The following is a 19,479-nucleotide window of genomic DNA, read 5'->3' as shown; positions in this document are numbered from 1 at the left end:
CAACTCAGGAAGCCGCTGTCTTAACCCCCTACGCCTCAAATCCCTGTTCCCATGTTCCCTATCCGACCCCCCAAAAAACTGCAACACTGAAACACAAAAAGGCTCAAACTTTACCTCAGCTGCTCCACCGCCGGGTCAGAAAAACGCGGCGGTAAATCCACAACTTCACACGGTTAGTAACGCTCATGCGGACGGGAGGACTCGCTGCTGCCGACACGGCGAGGACAAGTTCATCCACATAACTCTCAGACACAAGCAGAGGATCGGGAGGGAGGGGAGGCAGTAGCGGGAAGGTGGGCGGGCAGACGCGATTTTTTCGGTTTCTCTCCCCCCTTTTCCCTAAAATCACTTTCGTCGGTTCTTTCCACTCGGATATTCCCCTCCCTGGCTCGTCTGAGATCAAACCATCACATTCCACCGCGTCCTTAACAATGAAAAAAGGTGGGTTTTCCTTCTCTGCTGCCGGAGGACCCACCCCTCGGGATGACTCTGACCGCAAAGAGAACGCCCTTCCCGGCTGCGAGGTCCCGCCTCTCTCCCTCCCCTCCCTCCTTACAAAACCGACACCAGTCTGGCCGGTGGGGAGGAATGAATCCAAGCTGAGGTTGAGCGGATAGTCCGAGTAATGTACAGAGTTAATGCACCTCCCTCTCTGCACACTCACACACACACACACACACACATACATACCAGGCAAAAGCTATTTGAACTTAAGGACACAAGGTCAGCTCCACGACGACATAAAGTACCGTTACCAACACTTTTATTTTGTGCATCACATCTGAAGTCCCTGATGCAGTTTTAAAACATGGCTATACAGGACTAAATGTTATCATGAAGTCGCCCAATGAATAACACCTGTAGCAGAATTTTTAAGTTAAGCAAAAGAGGTTACAAAATATTACTAATGACATTAAGATAAACTTATTTCTCAGTAGCACTGACATATTATAAATCTCAATATTGGTGCTTTGTTTGTGTTCACTGCATTGTCCGTAAAACCTCCAGCCACTGCAAACTGACTGATTATTCTGCATGTGAGTGTAATGCCGCAGTTGTTCTGTTTGTGTTCTGTGTGGAGCTTAAGGCAAGATGTTCTCCGTGCTTACCATTAAGAAGCACCTTCAAATGTATGCAATCTAAACTTCTCAAGACCCTTTCGATCTCTTCAAAAGACCCTTTGTGGTCCTTCGTGACCCCACTTAAGAAAAGTATGTTTTAAGTTCTGGGGAAACCCAGGTGATCTGTTGTGGCAAATGCATTAGGCTAAACAGCGACAATAGAGTCACTTCACCCGATCCTAACTTTTGGTGTCAGTCTGCAGCTTCCTGATGGTGAATAATGTTGGAGAGCTGCTGGCTCGTTCGGCAGGTCAAACCAGGCCACACGTGTCACGTCCTGCCTGACCTTCACGACGGACACATGGATCAATCTGTGCTGTCACTCAGTGCAACCTCTCCGCTATCACTGCACCAGGGTATGAAAAACTCCCTGGTTTAACTGGCGTCATTGAGTGTGATAACTCCAAGTGCACTGCACTCACACAGCATAATAACTCGAACAGAAGTGCATTGCGTACTCAGCATATTGCTGCATGATTATGATGCGGCTGTAAATTCTCCAGTGTGGGTGTATTGTCTTTCACTTACGCAGGTATAACTGTTAGATAATAAAATACCTCCCAGCTCTTATGAATGTGACATCCAGTCAACCAGGTGAAGTCCAACCCGTGCAGACACACACACACACACACACACAGTCACACTCACACAATGAAGTGTTTGTTTTTGTATCTCTTGAACAGTTTAGACTCATTTTTGTGAAACGCCTCCTTATTCAGACATAAACACTGCCGTCATTTTAGCACTGTTGTATTATCAGAAAGCCAATCTATGCCGTTTGGTAGCTATTCAGAAACAACAGCAGCAGCACAGTGTTGGTTTCTGTGAAAGGGAGCGGCTTAAAAATACAGTTATTGCAGTCGAAAGTCTCACGTTCATCAGAAACCTTGACCATGCTTTGTGTGACAGCCCTTTGTGGAGATTTCCACAGTCAAGCCTTCATTCCTATCTCAGGCCATAGCACTCTAATCATATCATCTGAAAAATGGGCATGGCAAGGTATAAACAAGTGTTGCTCTATCCAGGTGGGGAAAAGGCCAAAGGTGCAACCAGGCAAGTCCAGACACCTGAACGCCATAGCAGAAAAGTCAAGTGCAGGTCTCTGTGAATACAATGTGTGCATGCATATCTCTATATAAACTATATGTCTGTCTATATACTTCTAATATTAAGGTGTCTTAAATAATAAGGTCACAGTGGAAGAGAGAAACATAGTTTCAGAAGCTGTAAAATATGAGCTTATTCCTCAGTTTCCAGAGCTACTGGTCTGTTTGAGACATTAAAGCAAGTCTTGGTCTATGAAGAAGCAAAGCACAAAAAATCCATCAGGGAAAGAGAAACAGGGAGATGACATATAAGTAAAGACAGGCTTGGAAAATGCCTCTTTTTTATGAGGATGTGCATCGGTCATGTTTCATTCTCCTTGAGAGGGTTGGCTCTTGCAAACAAGTTCCTGTCATTTTGGGAATTTGCTTTAATACATCAAATGATATAAATGCAAATGCATAAGACAGACTGTAATCTAATGCATAAGGATGGGGTTGCAGGGAATGTAATCTCCTACAGCAAATTCTGTAGTGCATAAGGCAAGCAGATTCAGGAAGAGCCATGTTCAAGCCAACATCCTTCCTAATCACAAACATCCTTAACCACCCAGCAAAGTTAACTTGATTGTTCCAATAAGAATCTGTTGATGAAGAGTGCAAATTAGAACCAAATTATCTCATCGATTGTCTTTGAAGAGGAAGCCCCCATGATTTTGGTGTTCGTATTTCACATTTTAGTCATTTTATCTTATTCAGAGCAACTTGCAGTGGCTGTCACGGCAGACTAATCTCTAATAATCCTGTGTAGATCACCAAAATTACGAGCTGCCAACAGTGCAGAGTGCAAGGATCAGGTCAATAGTCACCTGACAATATTCTTCTGACTACAAAATGAACATCTAAGCAATAAAGTCCTACCATTGTAGTAGGATTTAATGCCACAATGTGGCTTATGCTGGAGATTTCCTACACAATGTCCTTCTTACAGCAGGGATAAGGATTAATGTGCTTAATTCACTGTCCTCTCAGAGTGGGTTATGCCCAGTATTTAAACAGATGTAACTCTGACGGATCAAAATGTGGGGCAGCTTGTCATGTAGGGAAACACGCGCTTATCCAGTGCCATCTAGCACTGGCAACATTGTGCAGCGTTTTGTAAACTAGCATCAGTGTAGCATGCTGTGCAGATGCTTGTACAATACTGTCATACTGAGTTTTGATATTTGAGGTTCTTAACTTTATGTCCCATGAGGGAGAGCGAGCTCTAAATCCTTTAATAGGAACAAAAAAATCTTGTCTTAATGTCAGCTCCTATATTATCTTGAGGTACAGATGCCTCGGCCTGTCTAGCTCACCCTCCCCTGGCCCTCTCTTTCTCACTGCAGGGGGACATTCCTCAAACCTCAGCCTCTGGCATGCAGTAAATCTCCCAGAGAGAGACCTACACTGTCTGGGCTGCCAAGAACCCTTTGCCAGGCAAGACGTGCAGCTAAACACAAGCTATTCATCAGTTCTCAGCCTCACACTTTGCTCTCTGTTCTTCATAAGTGGCCTGAGCGCACAACCACGTCCTACCCTTCTGTAAAACATCCTGCAAGGGCGTTTCTCATGTCTGCCAGAGGCAAAGTGCCATGGATCAAGGTGAGGTGAAGGAGCAACTGTAAAAAGGTGTTAATGGGACAAGAAGAGCTCCACACAAGCAGCTCCCTCCCCTCCTGCCTGCCTGAGGAATGCATGACTTTGACTTCTGACTGTGTAGCTCATACTAGGCTATAGCTAGCTATCACATTTTTCTATAAAAAAAAGTTCCTGGCAGCATTCCCTCTGCACACCTGGATTTAAAGTGTAACCATTCCTTATGAGGAAGGATTCCTTGGGCTGACCGGTGCAGCGCTGCAGACCATCAGGGATCACCTAAATGAATCTGTATCTGATTATTATCCATTTTTTGCGGTGTCAGTTATTCTGCCAGGGTATTGGCAGGATATCCTGCCAGTGACTGCAGTATTTTGGTCCAGGCTCTCAGGAGCAACATGTTTGGCCACAGAAGGCAGATGTTTTCAGTGAAGAAGCTCTAAAAGCACAGCACCATTCAACAGACCGGAAGAATCAGCAGCTAGCCGGTGAAGGTAGTGGAGCATTCAGCAGCTAAAGAGGCAGATATTTTCCTCAAGAGTTGGTGGAGCAACTCTGTTTATTTAAACGTGTCGGGGGATAGCGACTGAAGTAATCTGTTAACATTTCTATCAGAGAAAACAACCGCTGATACCACTCTTATTCCAGTAATGTAAATATGAAGCTGCAGCCAGCAGCCTGTTAGCTTGACTCAGCAAAAAGATTGGAACAAGGGCAAAAAGTTAGCCTTTTGTCCAAAACAAAGGTTTCTCCTGCTTACTAACTTTTGTAAAGAAGCATATGCCAAAACATTCCGATCATGCAGATCATACAAAGCATGCAAGGAGGTTTGCTAACACACTCATTATGTTTTGAACACTGAGCGGTACACTCATTCCTCATCATTTCAAGTCAGAACAAGGTGGGCTTGAGATGTGTTTGAAAACTATGAGGGTTTTTTTTGGTTTTTAGTAAAATTGTCTTAAAATATTTAATTAACAAGTTCATCAGGAAAGTTCAGTTGTTTCTGTATACAACATATTTCAAAACAATTACACATATCCAGTAGCCTACTGTGCTTTGAAGCAAACCACATCTCACATGAGTCACATGGCCGAGACAAATCTCTCTCGCTCTCTGTGAAATCTTTTGAATCCACACCCAAACCACGAGCAACAAGACGAATCGTGAAAACTTTTTCTTGTTTTTTTTTCCCAATAGTGTGAGTCTGTATACCCAAGCAATGGCACAGCAAATCTGGCAGTTATGCAGGGCACAAACACCAAAAAGCTCTGCTTTCTTGTTCCATCGCCAAGCCATAATAACAGCACTAAGGTTGGGGAGGCTCGTTAACCTTAATCTTGGAATTACACTGTGGCACCAGGGAGAGGAGGCTGTGTTGTGTTGTGTGCCTTTACATAGGAGCTGGAATTTAACATTCACCACAGAGGAGGGGCTGGTACTGCCCTCAGCTGTGCAGAGAGTGAGAGTGGTGGTTCATGCAGTTCACATCATGCCATATGGAGCCTCACCTGGGCTAAAATCTCTCCACCACTGCTCACTGTTTGAAGCGAGAGAATTACTTTGCACAATTTATTAGCCTCTACCTCCCCCTTCAGGTAAAAATACATTACTGCACATTTGCCTCAGCTGTTGAGAATAAGGCCCAGTATAAGCTGAGAGTGTTTTACATGAATGTTTACATGGACCACATATCTATGACTTAAAGCTAGTTAGGTATATTATGGTGCTTCTCAATCTTTTTCATGTTAGGGACCCCTAAATTGAGACAAATTAGACCAGGGACCCCCATCTGAAAACATTTTTTTTCTCAGGGATCCCCATTCAATAAGATTTTTGAGGTTTTATCACAAGAAATGTGTGAAACCCATGGCTAAAATAGTTATGCTTTCTGTTATTGTGTTACTTGAGGATGGAATTACAGTGAAAAGAATTTATTTCCCTATTTGCTGGGGATCCCCCTGGATGCACCACAAGGACCAATAGAGCAGAGACCTCTTAGGGAACTTTTCCTAATCCGACAGTACATGAAAGTATTTTCTCCTTTTATTACTCTGACTTGAGGTCTTGAATAGCATCCTTTTGCAGTGTCAAGGTCTGTCCTGGCTACCTGGTTACCTGTCCTTACAACCCGGATCTTCTTCATCCACCATATCCATACACAATACACAAAATAAAAATAATGATCTTCTTGTACACATAAGCGGTCTGTACAGTCCTTGAACACACTGCTTGGCTCATGTTCTAACAGTGATTGATGACACTTTAAAGCTCTTCAGTCTGGTACATATGAGACTGAGCAGGAGTCTGTAGTGCTGTCACGTCTGGCTGGTGTCATCACTGCATCAGTGCTCCTGGAGCCTGGAGCCTGGAGCCTGGAGTCTGGAGCCTGGAGCCTGGAGCCTGGAGCCTGGAGCCTGGAGCCTGGAGCCTGGAGCCTGATGAATGTGGGTGTGGTAGTTCTCTTCTCTGTGGTTGTGACATTTTATCAAAGTCACTGAAAGCATATATGTGAAATGAAAGTACATATGTGATATGTTAAACAAATTGTTCATATTTCTATGGATTGTCAAACATACACACTGCAGTGCATAGGGAGGAGGATGTCTGTATTTCAGCCTTGTCTAAAGCAGTTGATTGCTGAAGCAGTGGTCACATGGTGTCCATCACAGTGGTAAATCATTATATGCTGCACAGCTTTGTACTAAGTGATATGTGTAATGCAGCTGTCATCCCCTGCACATCAGGTAGTTGGTCACTTTGAACACTGGAGCAGGATCTCCACTATTCCAAATACAGCATCAGTATGAGTAGGACAAAATAAACATCAAAGCAAGGTAATTAAAAAATATAATGTTTTGTCAGTTCATTCTGAGACAAGTGTTGAAGCAGATTGCCAGAAGGGGGCGCCATTCATCTGTTAATCAGCCCAAAAGTGATGTGGGACCCAAATGGGAAATAAAAAAAACAAAGAGAGAACATTTACTGTTAAGAGAAGCATAAAAGCACGTAATTTTTTTTGTGACGTGAACGTTTGAAAAAACGGCTGAATGATCATCACAAATATGAAATGTCACTCTGCCCATGCGTTCTCAGTTTCAAAAGACCAGGTGTGTGTTTGCCTTTTTAAATATGTTTTTGCATGACTTTGATGCTTGGCTGCTCCTCAGAGTTTAAGTTCTTATGTCGCAGAGAGTCTGAACTGTTTTCATGCACTCACACTGAAAACTGCATCAGGATGAAGTTGCCAATAACTCTGATAGTCACTTTGGGCTTCCTGAGTCAGGGTGAGAAGATTTTGACAAAATATTTAACATAAATACAGTCTGTATGCAGTCACTTTTTACTTTGGCCTTAAATAGTTTTGTTGTCTTCTGAACTGCTGTTTCAAATTATTTTAAACATTTCTTCTGAAGATTTTTCTTTTCTCATTTCAGAGTCTTCTGCCAACAGCTTCCTGACTCAGACTGACAAATCCAAGTCTGTTAGTCTTGGAGGGACTGTGACAATCAGCGCCACAGGGAGTTCAGATATTGATGATGATCTCAGTTGGTACCTCCTGAAACCTGGACAGGCTCCCAAACTTCTGATATATGGTGCAACTGATCGATACTCAGGAATTCCATCTCGATTCAGTGGCAGTATGTCTGGTTCAAGCTACACTCTGACCATCAGTGGTGTTCAGGCTGAAGATATTGGAGATTACTACTGTCTGGGCAGCCATGGTGGTGGTGTGTTCACACAGTGATTTAGAGCCGTACAAAAACCTCCTTCAGTTTGACTGAAGTGAAAACGGCCTGCTGCAGGTGCACAGAGTTGGTGAAGAGTCATCAAGCAGAACCACAATGAATCTAAATCAACCAGAAACAAACTCACAGAATGTTTTTAAAATGCAGCCTCAAGTTAATTCTACATCATTAAATCTTTTGATTTCAAGAACAGGACTGTTGTTAAAAATATCCACTGATAGCAACAAAGTGTTCAAAACTTTTATCACAAATAGTTTTGTATTCAGCAGCATGAAACAATCAGCTGTAAATGTTTCAGATGTTCAAATGATTAACAGATGATGAACATATTAGATTTGATATTTCACACAGTATTGTTACACATGGTGACAGAAACCTGAGATGATGTTGAGGGGACGTGTGATAGAAAGATGAGGTCTGATCAAGTGTGTGTTTCTCATGATTAATATATGACACAAAACAAGGACTGATATTTATTATATTATCAGATTTATTTTAAATTTGCTCAGTTTTTGTATGACATTTTTAAAATAGTGACAATTCAGCAAAATATGAGTAAGAATAGTGACAGAAAGCTGCAGACCAAAGCAGAGTCATGAGTTTGCAGACACACAAACAGACATATCATACCAACCACAGTGGACACAAACTGATCCTGAAATCCTCAACTGCACTTCTAATAGAAATATTTTCTTCTGCTCCATTAAGGTCACAGATCCAAGCAGTATTTCTCCTGATTTTGTGTCCCACGTTGCCTTCAGTGTGCTGACAGCAGACAAATCATTTCCATAGAGAGGAGGCTTTGCATGGTCAGCTGATCCTCCAGTGAACTGAGAAGGTTTATAGTCCTGTGAGTTCAACACTGCAGGACTCAGATCTGTCAGTCAACACAGCAGAAAGCACAACCACCATGACTCTCATCACCATCCTCATGTGGACGCTGGCCTGCTGCTGTTTTACAGGTTCATTCACTCTGCAACATTTCAAACATCATGTGCTGCCTTTGCTCTCATTTGTGTCTGATGATAAATGAATGATTTGTTTTTGTCTGCAGGTTGCAGCGGTCAGGTGACTGTGACTCAGCCTGCAGCAGTGACATTTACTCCAGGATCCACAGTCACTCTCACCTGCAGAACAAGCCAGGCTGTTTTCAGATGGGATGATGGTAATGAGGGTATGCACTGGTACCAACAGAAACCTGGACAGCCTCCAAAGCTCCTAATAAGATTAGCGAGCAACCGTCAATCAGGAACACCAGCTCGGTTCAGTGGCAGTGGAAGCAGGTCTGACTTCAGTTTGACCATCAGTGGAGTTCAGAGTGAAGATGCAGCAGTTTATTACTGTCAGAGTTTCCATGTAATAAACAGTGTGTATGTGTTCACACAGTGATTTGTAGTCGTACAAAAACCTCCCTCAGTCAGACTGCAGAGACTCTGAGCTGTTACAGCAGGAACCGACTGCAGCTGCTGAAGAGGAAGAGACTCTGACACGACCACTGAACACAGAACTGACAGGAACCTCACCAAGCACAAACTTTATTCTGATCTCTTCCCCACTCTGATAGATTGGCACATAATTTCATATGGACATTCATATTTCCCAGAAGGTGAATCCCAATGACACTGGAAACACTGACTTTACATATCTTGCTACCATGAGAACATTTGTGGTTTTTAGTAATGAATTTTCTGACCAACTTTAGTGCCTCCCTCAGGATCAACTGAAATCTCATTGGCGATCCTTTGACTTTGCATGTAGAGAAAATCAAATCAAAATTTGATCTTTTTTTTTTAACTTTTAAATTTAGTTTCAGGTTTTGGGTAATCTCAGGTTTAGAGATCACTTCGTAGTTCATGGCTACTGAATGAAGATTTAGTTGGAAAAACGTTCACTAAGAGCAAAGGCACAAGTGTCTAACTGTGTGTGTTCCTTTCTACGGTTTGTTGATCTCGCTGTGTGTATTGTTCCAGACAAGGATTATATGTTATTGGATTGGTTACAGGTGACGTAGGCAGACATTGTTGGACAGTCAAATTTGGATCTGTTCCTAGGTCAGCATGGCTGTTGTGACGTCAGTGGACATAGGTCAATTGTAGTATTAACAAGACATGCAAACAGCAAGCCAGAATAAGTGGAACGGCTAATAACGATGACATGCTGTGATTTCTGTTAGCAGCTTTATGACCACTGTAGCTGATACCCCACTGTTTTTGAATTGTTTTCCTATTATTTACAGCCATGCATAAAAAAACTGATTTCATCCTTTGCTTCTGTTAAAAGTACAGTAAAATACAATAAATTGCTGAGTGCAAACACATTCACCTCAGCAGCCTGCAGGGTTTAAGTTCACCTTCAAGTTCACTTGAGGCACTTCTCCGGGCCAACCAGGAATTATTTTTAAATGCCAGGTCCTGACGTTAAGGCCTCTCAGCACATGCCCTGACCCCTGCACTGACAGCGAGGCCTAACGTCATGGCAAGATCAAGGGACAACAAGTGTCACAGCATGACTCGAATACTGACGCTGACGCTGGTATCCTACCCTCTGATAATCCTGCCTGTACAGTCCTTCACTTACACATTATTTTGTGGCAGTTGTGTCAGTGGTCATTTAAATAGTAAAAAGTTCTGGATAACACTTTTAATACAGCAGCTTTTATATTGCTTACATCTTATCAATAATAAATGTAAATAATTTTTATCTTGTGAGTAAATGTTGATGTATGTTGATTGATGTAAGATCTATGATGACAGAGTGGAGGATGTAGAACAAATGGGACAATTTATTGAAAGTTTCTAGGAATTTGTTCAGCTGAGAGCTGAATGCAAGTTCAAGCACCTGTTTTATGAATGGGATGACTTGGAGGCAGGTTGTAACAACCCATAATGAGCTATAAATGGAGGAGCTAATCAGTGCCGAAGTCTTGACTTAAGCTTCATTAATGAAGCCTAAGTGGCTGTGGGGGAGCTTCTGTTCACATGGGATAGGGATAATCCTTCTAGGCAATACTTTACCAAGAATAAGTTAGTCAACACTTCCTCTCTCAGAATGGATGAGCTCCTCACTGTGAAGGAGGACACACATTTGATCAGGTTCACTGGCTCTTCCCTGCCTCGGATCTTGTCGGATACAAACTAACTGGCCTGACACAACTAGGATATCTGGATATCTGCAGTCAATCAGCGTGGAGGGGGGACTTGCTGGGATACAGACTGAGCCTGATCTGGGATGGAGGGTTTTGACAAGATGTTGAATAATATAGTGCCTGCGAAACTCAGGGCGTACGTGAAGGACTACTGCAAGAGGAATGGTCTGCTGACACTCTCGGTCATTGCTGTCGTGACGGGCTGTGTGCTTGGTTTTCTCCTCAGGTCACTCAACCTGTCCACACAGGTATGGTTAAAAGCATGGATAGAGGTTCAACAGGAGGCAGTGTGACTGGCAATGGATCTTACAGTATTCTATTATTTTGCCTCGACAGAATGTAGTGGGATTTTTAATACTGTGTGCAAATTAACTAAGCATTAAGTCAGACAGAAATAGTTAAAGGAAATGTAATCAATATTTCCACGATAACACTGGATCTCTTTAGAACTAGAATGAAAGCATTGTTCATGGGGTTTATAGGGTTTTATAGATTCTTTCTACTCGTGGCTTCAGTCTGCAATTTGGTTCTGTTTCACTCTCGATTTCAAAGAGTTGTTTTCATCAGCAGAAGGGGGATGTTTTCATCACTAAATGTAAACTATAAACCCATTGTACTCTCCCTGCTCAGCACCAATCGGAAGATAGACAAAGTTAGAGACTAACTGGTAAACACAGTGGAGGATTTACCAGCTCAAGAGCCAGGTAATTTTATGGTGGAAGCCAAAACAGAGCTAAAAGAGAGAAAATATCGAACTCATATTCATCAGGCGGCCAGAAATACAGTTCAAAATGAATGATAATATTGCTTTGTAACTAAATAGGCAACTGTGTGCTAATAATGTATTGCAGGTTTAAAAGCTGGATGTTATTTGTAAGAGTTTTTCTTCAGTGCACAGCAAATAATTTTGAAAGTTTAAATGTCTGTTTGAAAGTCTTCATTTTCTCCTGACATAACACTAGAGGGATGTAATATGACCTAAATGGACCAAGAATAAATTATTATTGCCTGGTCTGCTCAGCAATGTAACCTTGTGTGCTAGCAGCAGCCCATAAAACATACAGCTGCATCGTCTGCAAAGAAAGAAGCTGTGAAACATAAAGAGCAAATTGCAACAAAGGGACACATTCATAGCTGCTGTGAGTTTATGAAGCTGTTGTCATTTGACAAAACTATTTAAAAGAGCGCTGTATTTGAATAACTAATTTGGTCTTTATTATCCAAAGAAAATCAAACCATCTTTGATTTCATAATATCAACAGTAATGCACATTTTCATTCTCCAAGTGCTAAATTCAAATTGTAGATAAAAAAAAAAGATAAAAATAATAGTAATAATAATGGGAGCATTATCAAGTGTTATAGTACAATTAGCATTAGATTTATTAACTACTAACATTATATTGTTCTACACACTACAATGCTGTAGTATGAGTGTGTACCCACAGGATTTTCAGCTGTGAGATGTTATTTGGTCTCAGCAGTTTGATAAACACTGAAAGAGCAGGGGTTTACATAAGTAAGGTTTGTTTCATGCATTCCTCTCTAATACAGGCTAAGATCTACTTCTCCTTCCCTGGAGAACTGCTGATGAGGATGCTGAAGATGCTAATTTTGCCACTCATCACCTCCAGGTAAGAAAAACCCTCACCTGTGTTGTTATTCTAATATACAGATAAACAATCCGATATTAATACAACTGTAGGATTAAATTGACCACATTGACCACAAAAAAAATCTCTACAAGTATTAATTATTCACATCTTGTTATTGGGAATTCTGGATAAAGAGTTTTTATGTGCATGTGTTAAAGGAAACCCTCATTAGTAAAAGAATATGAGCTCGATCTGCAACATCTGTCTAAGAATTATTGCCTCTTCCTTCTCTCAGTCTCTTCATCTTAAAAATTAATGAAATTAAAATGATTAGATCCACATCCGATTTGTGAACACTGTAATCATAAAACCCTGGTGAATAGAAATGTTCATGTCCATCAATTTTTTAATAGGATAAAACAAATATGTTGATTGTTCCCTTGTTTTGCAATTAGTCAAGGTAAATTGAAACTAAATTATACAGTTCTTTAATTAACAGTTTTAAACCTCCTGTTTTCCCATCAGCCTTATGTCCGGCCTGTCAGCCATGGACACAAAGGCAAGCGGTCGTCTGGGAGTCCTGACCATCACCTACTACCTGTGGACAACCTTCATCGCTGTCATTGTTGGCATAGTGCTAGTGCTCATCATCCACCCAGGAACGGGCTCAGAGAAAGATGGCCACCATTCAAGTTCAGGACCTGTTATGACCTCCGCTGATGCTCTGCTGGACTTGATCAGGTTAATAGCAACAGACAAATGCTCACTTCGAGATGAGAATCTTTTAATTTAAACCTTTACCATACTGAGGTACCCTTAAGCAAGGTGAAGGCTGAATCCCTGTCAGCCCTACTTGAGCATATTGGCTCCAACATTGCTGACAACATCTGGCAACTACTTAGCCTCTGAGGGCCAGCATCTTGGAGCTACAGATATCCATGCAGACACTTCTTCTTTCTTTTTTTGTGTGCCGGTCATAATTTACATTCCAATTAGGAACTTCAGGAGTTGAGAGGAGACTACTCTCTATAAATATATCTATATGTGCATACACATACATTAAACTTCTTCAGACTGCTGACAGTATATTTTTACATACACCAAAATTATTCTCTGCATTTAACCCTTCACTGATTGAACACACACATGGCACATGCAGTGAAACACACAGGAGCAGTGGGCTGCCATGTCAGGTGTCCAAGGAGCAGTTGGAGATTCAGGAGATTCCAGATTTTCTGCTCTTCTGTCTTATTAGTGTTATTTCCCAGGATGAGGATTTGCTGTGTAATGCTGTTTAACACCTGCAAAAAAAAACCCCTGTACAGACCAGTTAATTCCAGTACGGATCCAGTTCAGACCATGTGATCTCTCCCTGCTTCCTCAGGAACAGGAAGCTCCCTAATCACAAAATCTCAAGGCAGCAGTTTGATCCTGCTTGCTGACGTAATAGCTTTCACGACAAAACAACAGAAATCATGAAATTCTCTGTGAGTAATCTGGTTTCTTCTAACATTTAGCCAGCTGCAAGAATTTTAAAATGAAATATAATACAGCAAAAAAAAAAAAAAAAAAAAAATCAATCAAATTGCAATATATTATTGCATATGGTGATGAAATCAGTCAGAATCAGAATCTGCACCTAGAAATGTTTTTTGTCAGTAGTGGAGGGAAGTCAGAAATAGAGGGGAAAAATGTGCCTGTAAGACTGTTGCTTCGCAGCAGGTTGGCTAAGAATAGGGAGACACTTAGTTGTGATCTGTTAAGCCTTCACTTTTACAGAAGGTCCGTGTGCAATGTTACACTCTGGAAGACAGAGTCTGCAGTCTGGTGTGTGTGTGTGTGTGCTCGGGCTTACTGCAGGGCCATTCATGTCAGAGGTCCATTAATACCTTCTTCTAAAAGCCTTACTTCAGTGAGCTATGGCTTGTGTGCCACTATAAGCCAACAGTCAGGTGTACATTTCAGACCTCTTACATGTTTGACAAGCTTTCTTGCATGTGTTCAGTGTCATTGCTGTATAAATACAATCCTGGCACATGATGCTTCCTTCCTGTTTTCCTGGGTGTATGAAAATATATCTATTGTTGTTTGCTGAGTTTACTTTGTGGCTATTGTGTTAGACATGCAATAGTGAAAATGATATAGGAACAGAGGTCAGACCGTCAAAAATTTCACATAACTACAACAGCAAGTGGTGTAGTATTCAAAACATTTACATGAGTAAAAATAGCATAGAATGCTCAACTTGAAATAAAACATTTGAAAATGTTATTTCAGTGAAGGTATGTCATCATTACAAGCAAAATCCACCTGAAGTTAATAGTACAATGTAAAATCTTTACAGTTAATCTTACAGGTTAGTAGTTGGTCAAAAATTAAGATTTCTCAGTCTATATCATCTCAATGAATGATTCAAATAACTTCCCCAGTGTGGTAATTCATCACATATGAACACAGCTAAAGGCACAATCAGACATCAAAGATGAAAACCACACCACAAGGTCCAATTAGTAACTGTGCTGCTGGAGCTTTCTCTGATACACACTGTGATCTTCATCAGTGGAAATCTGAACTGCAACTGCATAAAAAGTCTGTAAGCAAAGGTCTTCAGCTCTTTTTGTGCAAGGAACAGTAGCTGTGAAATGTATCCAACTTGAATATATTTGCCAAGTTGTTTGTGGTTTTTAACATGAAATGAGTCTTACTAAGTGTGTTTAACTGATATATTTCTCTCTATATTGTCTTAGGAACATGATCCCATCAAATCTAATTGAAGCAACTTTTCAGCAGGTAAGCTGATATGAGGAGGAAACTGACCACAGATTTAACAAAGCTGTTTCAATGATCAATATCCACATGTTCACAACACTTTGTTTCATTCTACTCCAGTACCGAACAGACCTGGTTCCTATCGTGCAGACCTCGGATGTAAAAGACTCTCAGGCCAACTATGTATATGTGATGCCTGACTATCACAACCCTCAGCTGGGCCACCCAGTTTTCCTGGAGATCACCCCTGCTCCCGACATCAAGTATAAAATTGTCCCCAGCACCAGCAAGGGCATGAACGTCCTGGGGATTGTCATCTTCTCTGCCACCATGGGTAAGATAAAAACAGAGTGTATTACAGCACAAAAACATCTCAAAATCCTTATTCATTCAATCATTCATGACTAATGCTTTACAGATCAGGTATGAGTCATTATTACTTCCATTACACCATGAGGAAGAAATATTCTTTCTTTAGTTCTGTGAAAGTACAGAAGTATTCAGCAAGGTACACTTAAAGTTTCAAAAGTAAATACTCATTCTACAGAAAAATAGCCCCAGCAACTCATAAAAATTTTTTTTCCAGTGCATCAAACTGTAATCAGTATTTCACTGTTGTATCTGGTAAAGGTTCAGTTAAAAACTGCTATTTATATACAGTTAGTGTAGTGTAATAGTTCTCTTTTATAGACCATAGTGAGACATCTCACTCATGCAACTCGGAGAACCAGTGTCAAGGAAGTAATCTGAAGTCCTCTTTCATAACATTTGTTTTGATGTCTCATTATGGTCTGGTAAGACATCAAAACAAATGCTACTCAGAGAACTGGGGTTACATAAATAGCCTGCTTGGTCCTCCAGTGGTTGAACTGCTAACAACTCATAGACACTACAGACATTATAACTAGGGGTCACAATCCTGAGAGCTAGTTTTAATCTTAAACAATAAATTTTGTAATTTATTTATTAAATGTATTAAATGTTGTTATATAATGTTGTTATGTTATTAAATGTGGTATATTAATATAAAGTAGCAGAAAAATAGAATTACCCAGCTACTGTACAGGTACGTCGGTACAGAACTGCAGTATAAATTTATTTAGGTTACTTTCTAATGACTTACTGACATTGTCAGACGTGATAACCAACCTAAGAGACTCATCTGATATTTAAAACATTGGTAAATGCTTTATTAACCATTAATTACAACTTGTAAACCTAATGCGTGAGTAGGGACTCGTAGGACATATGTTAAAGGACTGTCTGTTCTCAGGTCTGCTGCTGGGTAAGATGGGAGAACGTGGAGCACCGCTGGTCAACGTATGTCAGTGCATCAACGAGTGCGTCATGAAGATCATTAACGCTGCAATGTGGTAAGACTATTGTGTCACACAAATACACCCCAAAATAGACAGACTACACGCAGTTGAGAGTCAGATTATATCCCAAAATAAACCTCAGAGAGTCACCGATGGCATCTGAAGTGTGTTTAATGCTTCTCATGGGAGCTAATGAGTCAACTCTTGAATTACATTTGTATGAATGGAACAAAGAGGCACTTTCATAGACAAGATTAGTGCTGAATAGTATCTTATTTCAAAGTCTTGGGCATTACTCTGCCTCTGTGACAGCCACCTCTCTCTGCAGCTCAACTGAGGGGATTTGCTCACTTTCAGTCTCAAGAGCATTAGCGAGGATAAGCAGTGATGCTGGACCAGATAAGACTGACAGTCGGCATTGCAATTAATCCCAAAGTTCTCAGGTGTGGTTGAGGTCAAGCAAAGTTCTCCCACGCCAAAACCTTTTTTTATAGTCCTGTCATTGTTGAAAGAGGAAAAGAAATTCCACAATGAAAGTCTGTCTGAAAGTTTCAAAATTCAGAGGTTGAATTTTTGATATACTCATATAATATGTGTGATGAAATGCAGAGTTTCATAAAGCTGGGGCTGTGCTGAAAAGGTACAATGAAAACTCATTTTGGTCCACAACAAAGTCCATGATGATGATCTTCTTTCCTCCATGCAGGTACTTCCCTTTTGGCATTGTGTTCCTTGTGGCAGGGAAGATCCTGGACATGCATGATCCGGCCCACCTGGGAGAGAAGCTGGGCATGTACTTTATCACTGTCCTGTCTGGTTTGTTTGTGCACGGCCTCATCCTGCTGCCCCTCTTCTTCTTCTTCTTCACTCGCAAAAACCCCTTCCCTTATATCAGAGGGCTGCTGCAGGCTCTGGTCATTGCACTGGCCACGTCATCCAGGTAACAGAAGAGAGTTTGTTAATGATTTTTTGGTAGATTCCCAGCCAGGTAGATGGATAGTTTTTGGAATGAAGCCCACTGATTACCCTGACCTGAGCATTTCCTCCCGTCCTCCGCAGCTCGGCCACGTTGCCAATCACCATGAAGTGTCTCCTGGAGAACTGTGGAGTGGACCGGCAGATCGCTCGCTTTGTTCTGCCAGTGGGAGCTACCATCAACATGGATGGCACAGCTTTGTACGAGGCAGTGGCAGCCATCTTTATCGCTCAGGTCAATGAGTATGACTTGGACTTTGGACAGCTGGTTACTATTAGGTGAGAATAAACATTCACCTCATTATCCTCCTATTGTAAGTTGTAAATTGTCAAAAGCCAATTTATTTTACATCTTTTAACATCCCGGCTCTTGTCTCATCAGTATAACGGCAACAGCAGCCAGCATCGGGGCAGCTGGGATACCTCAAGCAGGTCTGGTTACCATGGTGATTGTCCTGACCTCTGTGGGGTTACCGCCTGCTGACATCTCGCTGATTGTGGCCATTGACTGGGTTCTGTGAGTCCCACAATGATTATATTATATAGAGCATCACTGGGTCTCATAGGTGCTGTCAGGGCAACATGCAAATGACTTTTCCATCTTGTTCTCAGCGATCGGTTCCGGACGATGATCAATGTTCTCGGCGATGCCCTTGCTGCTGGGATTATGGCTCATTTATGCAGGAAGGACTTTGAGAGAGCAGCTAGTTCTGCTACATCTAATGCCACTGCTTCTGCCAATAATGGAGGTGGACCCCAACGGGTAAGGACAATTTTTGTTTGTACAGGCCAAAGAGAAGAGTATGTGTGATGATTTTAAAGCTCTGGAAATCTGATTTTAAATCTGAAGTATTTCTGGCAGCTCTGTGGTGTTCTCTCTGTCCTTGCGTGGGTTTTCTCTGTGTACTCCGGCTTCCTCCCACGATCCCAAAAACATGCACATTATCCCTAGGTGTGAGTGTGTGCATGTGTGGTTGTCTTTGTGTGTCAGCCCTTTGTGTGTTTTCCAAAAATCTCAAATGTCAGCCTCATAGAGGTGCTAGAGAACTGGTCTCAGTCAGGACAGCACCACACCACTAGCACGGGTAAAAACTCCCTTGAAGATAATAATTGTTTTCAGAACTTTGCTTGAAATTCGTACAGACCTTCACTTTAGTGATTTTTAATTTTAAAGCCGAACCTTTGAACACTACTTGTACTATCTTAACTGTACTTTTGCTGATTTTTTCCCTACAGAGAGACACAGTCATCTCCTTTGGCAATCAGAGTGTGGCATTTTCAGATACTCCTCTCATCGCACACCGCTGCGACTACGTGTTTGAGGTGGATGGAGACAATGTGATGGAGAGACCCGTGCCCTGCTACAACCTCTGTCAAGTCTGAGACACCTCTAGAAGATGGACAGCAAGGGAAACTGCCTTCTACAGCACAAAGACTCACCTCTTGGGAACAAAGGGACCATCATCTGAGGCCTGGAAAAATCCAGTTTGGTTAAAATCCTGTTATCGTCCTGAATGAGACCAGTAATCAAATATATTGTGGTGTCAGGGTTTGGTGGCTGAAATGGATTTTGCCTGTGCCTGTGTACTGAAAACAGAAACTTGATGTACTGTATGTCTCAATTCAGTTTAGACAGGAGTTGTGAGGAAATACATTAAGTTTTGTAAAGGGGAATTCTGAAATGCACGTGTGTTGCACTGATTAGCGTTTGTCAGTCAGTTTCAGAGCAGGTTCATATAGAGCTGTTCTGATTAAGTTTATTTGGAGGTTTAGGCTTCAGTCAAGATTTTGAGATGCCTTAACTTGATCTCAGATTGGACAATAATTCTGAGAACTTGAAAGTAAACAGAAACCAAATAAATTTTGCTAAAGTGAACTTTTATCAGTTTATCAGTTTTAGACTGAAGCAACACTAACAAGAATATTTACATGATGTTAATTAGTTGATATTTTGTGTTTTTATACCTATGCTTTTAATTTTGTGTTCATGTTTTCTAATAAAAATCTGCTTTATTCCAAGTCCTGTCAATGATTGTTTTTATTTTAGACCCTACAAACATATTTAAAGGTACAATTCACCTCCAATATGAAACTGCTAACAACACAGTCTGTGGACTATCTTGAGT

The 19,479-nt window shown here is 41.3% G+C and overlaps 2 protein-coding genes and 2 gene segments (V, D, J or C); 3 read left to right on the top strand and 1 right to left on the bottom strand.

The window, feature by feature from the left end:
- Positions 1 to 573, bottom strand: part of luzp1 (leucine zipper protein 1) — a 46,655-nt gene extending 46,082 nt beyond the window's left edge. For both annotated transcript variants that reach the window (XM_046411926.1, XM_046411927.1), the window contains exon 1: positions 115 to 573. The gene's annotated coding sequence lies outside the window, so the exon portion shown is untranslated. The remainder of the gene's footprint in view (positions 1 to 114) is intronic.
- Positions 574 to 6,944: 6,371 nt separating this feature from the next.
- On the top strand, positions 6,945 to 7,550 carry LOC124071473. The segment is given in 2 exon segments: positions 6,945 to 7,089; positions 7,240 to 7,550. Coding segments are annotated over 2 exon segments (456 nt in total).
- A 688-nt stretch (positions 7,551 to 8,238) lies between these two features.
- The window catches only part of LOC124071462, a 34,444-nt gene continuing 23,203 nt past the window's right edge, over positions 8,239 to 19,479 (top strand). Inside the window, 2 exon segments of the V gene segment in view lie at positions 8,239 to 8,513; positions 8,606 to 8,927. Coding sequence covers positions 8,462 to 8,513; positions 8,606 to 8,927 — 374 coding nt within the window.
- slc1a8b (solute carrier family 1 member 8b) lies at positions 10,321 to 19,355 on the top strand. Its single transcript, XM_046412037.1, has 11 exons — positions 10,321 to 10,944; positions 12,250 to 12,329; positions 12,816 to 13,031; positions 15,038 to 15,080; positions 15,180 to 15,393; positions 16,333 to 16,432; positions 17,085 to 17,318; positions 17,438 to 17,632; positions 17,736 to 17,870; positions 17,966 to 18,116; positions 18,590 to 19,355. The coding sequence occupies exons 1-11, from the start codon at positions 10,780 to 10,782 to the stop codon at positions 18,734 to 18,736; spliced, it is 1,680 nt and encodes a 559-aa protein (XP_046267993.1). The 5' UTR covers positions 10,321 to 10,779; the 3' UTR covers positions 18,737 to 19,355.

This window comes from Scatophagus argus, chromosome 15 (genome assembly GCF_020382885.2).
Source record: "Scatophagus argus isolate fScaArg1 chromosome 15, fScaArg1.pri, whole genome shotgun sequence".
Classification (NCBI taxonomy): Eukaryota; Metazoa; Chordata; class Actinopteri; family Scatophagidae; genus Scatophagus; species Scatophagus argus.
Note: the sequence above shows the minus strand (reverse complement) of the source record. Positions and strands in the feature narration are given on the sequence as shown.

Bases quoted from the DNA above. Each gene is read 5' to 3' on its own strand.
- slc1a8b (XM_046412037.1), top strand. From the start codon at position 10,780: ATGGAGGGTTTTGACAAGATGTTGAATAATATAGTGCCTGCGAAACTC. The intron at 13,032-15,037 runs GTTAATAGCAAC...ATATTGTCTTAG, and splicing joins GCTCTGCTGGACTTGATCAG to GAACATGATCCCATCAAATC. The intron at 17,871-17,965 runs GTGAGTCCCACA...TCTTGTTCTCAG, and splicing joins GTGGCCATTGACTGGGTTCT to CGATCGGTTCCGGACGATGA.